General features: G+C 36.9%; 1 protein-coding gene across 1 annotated transcript; it reads left to right on the top strand.

The window, feature by feature from the left end:
- The first annotated feature begins 3155 nt into the window (after positions 1–3155).
- LOC137635348 (uncharacterized) lies at positions 3156–3842 on the top strand. The gene has a single exon (XM_068367814.1). It carries the CDS (start codon positions 3156–3158, stop codon positions 3840–3842), a length of 687 nt encoding a protein of 228 aa, XP_068223915.1.
- Positions 3843–10647: the final 6805 nt, after the last annotated feature.

Genomic DNA, 10647 nt, shown 5'->3' with positions numbered 1-10647 from the left:
TACCATTTTGAAGTATTTAGTCTGTAGATCCATGGTTAGGTCTAGTACAATTTTAGCCGGAATTATTGAAAATTGCTATTATTTAATAACTTGTATAACTTATTTTTCTTATTTTGCAACGTAGTCTATTACAAACCGTATCCTTTTACGTAACCTAGGCCTACTCTTAACGTGATGTTGAGTTTTTAATTTGTGGATCGAAACCAATTGTATCATATAGATCAGTGTTCCTGTCAGTAAGGAGCACCTAAGTGTCTTTAGTATTTCATGAATTGAATACTCTGTATTTGATAGCAACTGCTGTTACATACTACCGCTAGAGAGTTATGCGGTCCTTTGACTGGCCGGACAGTACATTGAATCCTTCTCTAGTTACGGTTCATTTTCCTTTTGACTACACACACACATCAGATAGTCGGGTCTATTCTCTACATATTCTCCTCTGTCCTCATACACCTGACAACACTGAAATTAACTAACAATTCTTCTTCACCCAAGGGGTTACTGCAGTAATTGTTCAGTTGCCACTTTCCTCTTAGTAAGGGCAGAAGGGACTCTTTAGCTATGGCCAGCAGCTATTCTAGAAGGACTCCAAAGTCTAACCATTGTTCTCTAGTCTTGGGTAATGCCATAGCCTCTGTACCATGGTCTTCCACTGTCTTGGGTTAGAGTTCTCTTGCTTGAGGGTACACTCGGGCACACTAGTCTATCTTATTTCTCTTCCTCTTGTTTTGTTAAGTTTCTATAGTTTATATAGGAGATTTTTATTCTTATGTTACTGTTCTTAAAATATTTTATTTTTCCTTGTTTTCTTTTCCTCACTTGGCTATTTTCCCCTGTTGGAGCCCGTGGGCTTATCGCATTCTGCTTTTCCAATTAGGGTTGTAGCTTAGCTATTAATAATAATAATAATAATAATAATAATAATAATAATAATAATAATAATGTGTAGCAATCTGTTGATTAAAATCAATATCATAATCTAGACCAGTGATATTGTCTGAAATCAGCCCCTAAATTTCTTCTGTGTATTATTGAGATTTCTTCCGATTTATTACATGTGAGTGGAGATCGAGATGTAAAGATTAAAAGTAAAGAAAATATGTAAAGTATTATGTGTGAAGTAAAACCTGCTTGATACAAATGTATTACAATAAAGATTTTATAAAATGATTAAAGTAAAACTTGCTTGTTGCCGATTTATTACACTAACTGATATTTTGTAAAAGTGTAAATTCTCTTTAGATAGAAAATAAAGTATATTTTTGTAAGTCATCTGGATTATTTAGATATTTGACTTTTTTGGATAACTCTGTTACCACTTCAAATCTAGTCATTATTACTCTTAAAATTATTTAAGTCTTAAGCCTAAAGAACTCATAAGTTAGAGCATTTCAGAAATTCCTTTTCTGATACCTAAAACAACCAGAAATAGCAATCTATTGACTTTTTTGGTTTGAACTAGCGATTCGAGGTGTTCTTGTTGTTGTAATGGTTAGTAGGCTTTTTAAAAGTTTTCTTGACCAATGTTCCTCTGATAGTAAAGTATCTTCCCTTCTCCTTTAGATAACAAAACATTAATTCTGGCACCAATCTAAGGATTGGGGCTGTCATCAACTTCATCAAGAACCCTCTCATCTTTCCCTCCTCTGATCGATGACTTTTTTTCTCATTTGAAGCTTTGAAATTCTCTTAGGGTTTCCGTTTTCCCTGCTTCGCATAACCTCTTCAGCTCTCAGATAGTTGTAAGAGGCCTTTTTTCGAAACTACTCTAGGATCCACTCGTCTTTCTTTATTCTTCTTTTAGCAATGCATAGTTAAAAGGTTATTGATTTTACCAACCTTCGCAGCCTTTATATTGAAGGAAAAACAGCATTAAATCTGCTTTTCAACTTCAAATGCAAATGACTGATGAGGACCAGTAAATCCCTTTGAAATAGTAACCACAAATACATCTATACTGTCCAGTATGGGCAGCGACTACGTGCACTTGATTGATGGGTACGAATTTCCTTCAACTGAAAATGTTTGCTCTCCACGTCCTATAGGTCAAAGGTCAAGTATTCAAAACGTTTTCGTACAAACATTCCAAACATATCGAGCGCATTTGTGCAATATAATCTGTTCCTAAAAGTAATGTTCCTCAATACAATGCTTATACAGACTTAAATTTTTTTATGATTCGAGTGATCCATGCTAACAGTGAGCAATGAATAATAAACAGCTTTTTATCATGAATGAATTGTTGATCCGTTAAGCTTACAATAAAGGATTTTTGATAATTAAATTCCTAATGCAAATAATAAAAGAATGCGTAATGAGTATCTACTACTGAGTTATGACTTGCCAGCAATGAGTAACGAGTGTAAGAGTGACTTGGTCTGTTCTGTAGAATCTTAATCATTCATAGCTTACTAACCTCCCACAGCCATTTTATATCATTTATTCCACAATCCATCGCTATTTTTCATCTTTATAGAACAATAACACATTTGCAAACTGAGCAGGTGCCATAAACGGGTCTCATTAAGGGTCGTAAATCAGAGATGGCTTTAACCTTTACGACGATAGGGAGACTTTGACCGCCCAGGGTGCCTGATACGTACAAGGAACAGATGCCAGATATCGCAAGATGTAGAAAGAACAGATGCCAGATATCACAAGATGGAGAAAGGAACTGATGCCAGATATCACAAGATGGAGAAAGGAACAGATGCTAGATATACCAAGATGGAGGAAGGAACAGATACCAGATATCCCAAGATAGAGAAAGGAACAGATGCCAGATATCGCAAGATGTAGAAAGAACAGATGCCAGATATCGCAAGATGTAGAAAGAACAGATGCCAGATATCACAAGATGGAGAAAGGAACAGATGCCAGATATCACAAGATGGAGAAAGGAACAGATGCTAGATATACCAAGATGGAGGAAGGAACAGATACCAGATATCCCAAGATAGAGAAAGGAACAGATGCCAGATATCACAAGATGGAAAAAGGAACAGATGCCAGATATCACAAGATGGAGAAAGGAACAGATGCCAGATTTCAAAAGATGGAGAAAAGAACAGATGATAGATATCACAAGATGGAGAAAGGAACATGCCAAATATCACAAGATGGAGAAAGGAACAAATGCCTGATATCACAAGATGGAGAAAGGAACATATGCCAGATATCACAAGATGGAGGAAGGAGCAGATGCCAAATATCACAAGATGGAGAAAGGACCAGAATCCAGATATCACAAGATGGAGGAAGGAACAGATGCCAAATATCACAAGATGGAGAAAGGAACAGATGCCAGATATCAACAGATGGAGGAAGTAACATATGTCAGATATCACAAGATGGAGAAAAGAACAGATGCTGGATATAACAAGATGAAGAATGGAACAGATGCCAGATATACCATGATGGAGAAAGAAACAGATGCCAGATATCACAAGATGGAGAAAGGAACAGATGTCAGATATCACAAGATGGAAGAAGGACCAGATACCAGATATCACAAGATGGAGAATGGAACAGATGTCAGATATCACAAGATGGAGAAAGGAACAGATGCCAGATATCACAAGATGGAGAAAGGAACAAATGTCAGATATCACAATATGGAGAAAGGAACAGATGTCAGATATCACAAGATGGAGGAAGGAACAGATGCCAGATATCAAAAGATGGAGAAAGGAACAGATGCCAGATATCACAAGATGGAGGAAGGAACAGATGCCAGATATCACAATATGGAGAAAGGAACAGATGCCAGATATCACAAGATGGTGAAAGGAACAGAGGCCAGATATCACAAGATGGAGGAAGGAGCAGATGCCAGATAACACAAGATGGAGGAAGGAACAGATGCCAGATATCACAAGATGGAGGAAGGAACAGAGGTCAGATATCACAAGATGAAGGAAGGAACAGAGGCCAGATATCTCAAGATGGAGAAAGGAACAGATGTCAGATATCACAAGATGGAGAAAGGAACAGATGCCAGATATCACAAGATGGAGAAAGGAACAGATGCCAGATATCACAAAATGGAGAAAGAAACAGATGCCAGATATCACTATATCGAGAAAGGAACAGATCCCAGATATCACAAGATGGAGAAAGGAACAGATGCCAGATATACCAAGATGGAGAAATCAAAAGCAAAATATCCAACAGTTTACACCAAAGGAATTGGCTAATATACGAAAGAATAGGTAATGAGCTTGAGAGTTTAATTGAAAGTGAATATATAAAATAGAGAAGCAAAACTATATCATCAGTGATAGTAAGTGTAACAATGATAATACATTTGACAGACTTAAGATAGCCAATCTAAAAATGTATATACATGGCCATGAAAATTGCTAAACTATAGTTATATGAGAACTCATACATATCAGGCAAAACTGCGACAATTTAATACTAGAACTTTAGGTTATTGATAAATTTTTTTTACATATCTAAATTGAAAACGGAGTTTTATATATATATATATATATATATATATATATATATATATATATATATATATATATATATATATATATATATATATATATATATATATATGTATGTGTATATGTAGGCTATATATGTGTATGTGTATATGTATACATACATTCTTGTATATATATGTATATATATATATATGTATATAGTATATGTTTATGTATAAAAGTATATATATTTATTTATATATACACATACTGTGCATACTCTTATATGAATGTGTTTATATATATACAGTATATATATATATATATATATATATATATATATATATATATATATATATATTTATACACATGATATATATTATGGATGTCACTACCAACAACATTTCAAAAATTTGATTCAGCTTTTAAGCAAATGCGCCACCTTGGGACCGGACAACATTCTCACTGAACTCCTGACTCACGGCAGTTTAGTCCAGAAGACGTGTCTTCATTCCCTCATACTAAAAATATGAGAGGAAAAACGGGCCCCCGAATGATTAGAAAGGCGCACTCCTTGTCACCATCTTCATAAAAGGAGATAGGAGAGAATGCGGGAATTATAGAGTGATATCCTTGCTGTCAATTGCAGGGAAGGTCTGTTTCTACTAAATAGATTACAAAATATAGCAGAAACAATCCTGTCAGAATCCCAGTGTGGTTTCCGCCCATCTAGAGGAACCATAGACTCGATTTTGTGTGCTCGCTAACTACAGGAAAAATCAAAAGAACAGCAAAAACCCATATTCCTCATTTTATACGACCTCGAAAAAGCATACAACAGCGTACCAAGAACAGCCATGAGGTCTGTCTTCAATCGCTTTGGAATCCCTGAGCCTTTTGTTGACATGATCAGAGTTCTACCTGATGGAACCTCTCAGCCCCCTTCCTAAAACAAGGATGTGTATTGGTGCCGACCCTTTTCTCTTTTTACTTAGCTGCTATGCTATATGAAGTACCCCACAACAACCCAGGGTTGGGATTAAATACAGATTAGGTGGAGCAATTTTCAAACTAGCCAGACCCAGATCCCAACGCAACACGAACACCATCAATTTGACGGAACTACATTATGCAGATGACAACGCTGCCATAGCCCACGCCCAAGCAGAAATCCAAGAATTAGGGGATAATTTCCATGCTGCCTACACGTGTTTTGGCCCAACATTTAACAAGGCCCAGCGAAGACCAGGGGAAAATCCACCAGTAACTGACATCACCATGGATGGAACCACCATTGAAGGCGTTGAACACTAGCATCCTTTCCATCCAGAGCACCTCCTCCAGAGATTGACAAGAGGTTAAAAGCTGGCCACACTGCATATGGCAGACTATTCACTAGGGTGTACATGAACAAAAACATAAACACTCATACAAAGGTGATGGTATATAACGCCATTATAGTATCTACCCTGTTATATGCATGTGAGACTTTGACCCATTATAGTAGGGACCTAAAAAAACTGGAACAATTCCACCAGAAAATAAAAAAACAGAGTAATAATGAAAATCAAATGGAGTGCAATGTTTCCAATACAACAGTCCTTGATAGAGCCAACGTCACCAGCATCGAGGCCAGGATCATGAAGCACCGCTCAAGATGGTCTGGCCTACCAAAGAAAATACTCTTCAGTGAGTTAAATACAGGTTATCGCCTCAGAGGCCACCCTATGCTTCGATTTAAAGACCAAATCCAGAAATCTCTAAAGGAAGCTAACATAGACCCCAACACCTTTGAAACTTCAGCAAGTAAGAGGAACGAGTAGAGAAGCAAAGTTAAAGTGGGCACTGACCTCTTTTAAAAGGATGAATGAGCCAACCTGTTAGCTAAACGACAGCAATTGGCTGAAAGAGCAAATTAACCACAGCCACCTCCCACGATTCAGTGTGATCAATGCTCTCGATTATTCAGGCCACGAATTGGTCTTCCGAGAAGTAAGAAGGTTCACCACCTCAAAAATAATTAACCTACTATGGCCCTCTCCTCTATTCAGCCTTCTAACGGGAATGAAAACTAAGATATTTAGATACGAGTACATGCAGACAACGCCATATATATATATATATATATATATATATATATATATATATATATATATATATATATATATATAAATATATATATATATATATATATATATATATATATTCATTTATTTATTTATTTATTTATATATATATATATGAATAAATAGATAAATAAATGAATATATATATATATATATATATATATATATATATATATATATATATATATACAGTATAGTTTATATGTGTGTGTATTTCTTTGATCGATCTGTATATAGTTAGTTTTTATTCAAATTCCTGATTTTCTTGTCGATTTGAAGCTGAATCGGGGTCTGGATGAGAATCATATTAAAAAGGATGAATCAAAATATTCCGATAAAGCCATCCAAATTCGAAAATGGCTTATAGTATTTCTTAAAAGTTTTACTCAAAACTAGAGTGACAGATATATATAAAGGTTTTTGAAACATGTAAAACTAAATTTGAAATAGCGTAGTCATTTAGAGATTTATTTCATTAAAGTAATAACTTATTAAAAATATACTGTCGTATCCTCAAGTGTTTGTACAGTGTCATTGAAAAGTTTGATACTTGTGTATTCTTAAGTAAGTGCTTTCTTGGAGAGAGAGAGAGAGAGAGAGAGAGAGAGAGAGAGAGAGAGAGAGAGAGAGAGAGAGAGAGAGAGAGAGAGATCGTTTTTGGTTTCCACAGAACTATACATATATAACGGATTTTGAGCGAAGCGAAAAATCTATTTTTGGGTGAGATGGCCATGTCGTCCTGATGGAAGTTCCTATAGGGTAGCTTCCTAGGGTATATTACAACTATGGCGATATTTCCAGAGAATTTACCTTAAGGTACCAGAATTCTAACTCCTGGAGCGAATATCCCTCGTGAAAGGGATATTGCGACATATCAGAGGACGTATTCTTGACACGCCACATGGCAATCTGCACCCCGAACAGAGATTTCGTATCGCAGGGGGCAATTGGCAAGAAACGAATTCGGGAAAGAAAAAGGGGGAGCCGCTCCCAAGGCTCCCTATCTCCCGTTTCGTAAGCGTGCCTGGCGCCAGTCCTGGCGCCATCTGTATTCCTTGTAGCGTACACGAGGTGCTACAGATACTGTATGTAGGGAGGGGTCCTACAGCCCTTTCTTAGAAAGGCAAGAGCGGGTCCATCAGGACGACATGGCCATCTCACCCAAAAATAGATTTTTCACTTCGCTCAAAATCCGTTTTTTGGGCTCAAGCCATGTCGTCATGATGGAAGTATACCAGAGCATTACTGTATCTGTGGATTCTCAGAACGTGCCGTACTCCCCGGAGGTAATTTTTCCCGGTCGACTAGACCTAGAGACCTAAGATGTTACCGTTATACATCTTTTCACCTAACTATAAACCATGTTAGAGCTTCCTGCCCCCTACAGGGAAGAGTCCTACTAGACTCTGGAAAAGTCTCGAAGAGTACATATACCTATGTATGAATACCAGGCAAGCTAATATAGTGGTCTCACCCTATATTAAGTAAAGCATAGTTTGTAAAGAACCACTGCGTCAATATGAAATATCGACCAGTTCTCCGCACAATACTTGTATTGGACAAAGGTTTATATCCGCATAGGAGGAAAACCAATGCAACATAGCTTGCATAAAGGAACAATTCTATTAGAATTATCGAATTATCCCAGATAAGGTACTTATGTAATAGTTAAAATAGTTAATATTCCATGTTTAAAACACATGACGTAATATGTCATGTTGGATGAAGGTGCTAGCCGTGGGACTTGCTGTAGTCATTCAAATCACAAACAGGACGTACAATGCAGCATCAACAATGTGACATTTTTCTTAACTGTCAACACCATGCCTCAGCGTGTGAAAGTTTGTGACGTCACCGGATGCAGGTGTCTTCCGAGATTGTGACGAAACTTATATAAACTAAGCATACGATATCTGTGATATCGATAAGTTAGTCAGTTCATATCTATACTTCACCAGAATTGGTCATCTGACCAACCCAGCTCCCTCAAGTGATGGAGATGTTTAACTCTGTTGTTTTTTATTAATAAATACTTTTAAAGCTAATAAGATGTACTCTGTTATCCAGCTACACACATCTGAAACAACATATACTCAATGTGTGCTTATAAAAGTAGCACACCAATAAATGGTGGCAGCGGTTAAACTCTAAGAATTAGAGAAAGATCTTCAAGACTTCAAAATAAAAGCTGTAAAACCAGAGAAAGATCTTCAAGACTTCAAAATAAAAGCTGTAAAACCAGAGAAAGATCTTCAAGACTTCAAAATAAAAGCTGTAAAACCAGAGAAAGATCTTCAAGAACTCAACATTATCTACATGAATCTACAATTTTGACTAAGTATTATAGTCCATCGGAATAGTTAACATTAACGAATGTTATGAATACAAACTGAATCTTCAATCAACATCCTAGGAAACCCAAGGACTGGCGTTCAACAATTGCAAAACATACCCAGGAAGCACTACATTCAACAAGAAACTCGAACGATACATCTCTAACAAAACATCAAGAGAGAGAGAGAGAGGACGTGTCGACATCACACAGACCCATATATAAGCTAAGTACAAATTTTTGAATTCATTCCAGTTTGGGCAGTGAAGTGTAGTTATCACGAGTCGTTAGTCGATTATTACTGGGGTGAGTGAATTGCTAATCTTTTGTTAAAGGAAACTGTGTTCAACTCCGAATTCTCATCTAGAATTTTTCTCTCTTTGTGCTAATTCCTTTTTCTTTCAGAAATTCTCGGGAAATGTTTTGGGATTAGTAACATTGTTTGGGGAATTTTGTTATACATATGCGTTTACGCAGTGGACGTCTGTACTCATATAGATATTTTGATAGAATTGCAAGGGGTCGAAGAGATAGGAAAAGAAATACAGCAGTCATGACTCCCCCTGTGAGCCCTTCCCCTGGACCTAGTGGTGTAGGCCAGACTAATCCTCCTCCAATTGTGACGCTTGTAAATGCCAGGTCAGCAATCCTTCCTTTTCAGGGTCGGGTCAACGGGTTCTTGCCACAAAATATGGAGTCATGGATTTCATCCGTCGATGCCCATTTAAATGCCAAACAAATCGTAGACCCTTTTGTACAATTACAAGAAGCTAAAAGTTTTTTAGATTTTTCTAAGGGGGATGCGAGTGCGTATTTAAGAGGTGTTTCATTTCAAGAAGCAGTTACCTGGGATGATTTCAAAGTTAGGTTACGAGTGATCTATGGGGGTGAGGAAGCCTTGGATGTAGTATTAACGTTACGAAATACACTTAATCAAGCCACTATGAATCGGCTTAATGTTATTGAGAGAGCAGCTCTCATAGCTGATAGGCTTAACGAATATCAGGACATTTTAGGTCATTCCACTTGGGTTACTAGCGATAACATCTCCGTGAAAGATTTTTTACGATTAATGTATTTAACTTGCATGACACTTATGTTGCCTGAAGCTTTAGTGCGGTGTTTTGATAAGAAGTTAACGCCTGCAAGTACGGAACTGGATGTCTATAAACAGATAAAGAAACACATGTCCAAGTGTCCAGATCTCGATCCCGTGTTAACTCAAGTTTTTGCAAAGAATGAAACAAAGCCACAAACAGTGAACGTAGTTAGCAGTCAAGTGGCGGGAATGACGTGTTATAACTGCAAACGTCAAGGTCACTTAAGCGCAGATTGCAGAACGAAATTTTGCTCGATTCACAACACTGCAACACATTCATATAGTCAATGTTACTCGCGTAAGACACAACAATATCCCAGAAATACACAGTCAATTCCACAGTCAGTTCCATATGGAAATAAAAAGAAAAATCCTCATTTTAACAATAAGAAGAAACAACCAAATGTCAATGCAGTTCAGAGTCCAAAACAAACAAACACTTCTTCAAATATCGCTGAGCCTGGGTCGTCAAACCAGACCTCGCAAGGTCAGACTAATTTTCAGAATGTGCAGAGCAAAGCAAATACCACATAGTTAACTCTAGAGGGGAAGAGAGTGATGTTGGGTCAAGGTCATTCATGTCAACATCAATAGTATTGAATAATCAATTTAATGTTTTATCAGATAATTGTGAGACAATAGATTTTCCTATGA

Source organism: Palaemon carinicauda, unplaced genomic scaffold (genome assembly GCF_036898095.1).
Source record: "Palaemon carinicauda isolate YSFRI2023 unplaced genomic scaffold, ASM3689809v2 scaffold116, whole genome shotgun sequence".
Lineage (NCBI taxonomy): Eukaryota > Metazoa > Arthropoda > Malacostraca > Decapoda > Palaemonidae > Palaemon > Palaemon carinicauda.
This window is presented reverse-complemented; position numbering and strand designations above follow the sequence as displayed.

Bases quoted from the DNA above. Each gene is read 5' to 3' on its own strand.
- LOC137635348 (XM_068367814.1), top strand. From the start codon at position 3,156: ATGGAGAAAGGAACATATGCCAGATATCACAAGATGGAGGAAGGAGCA.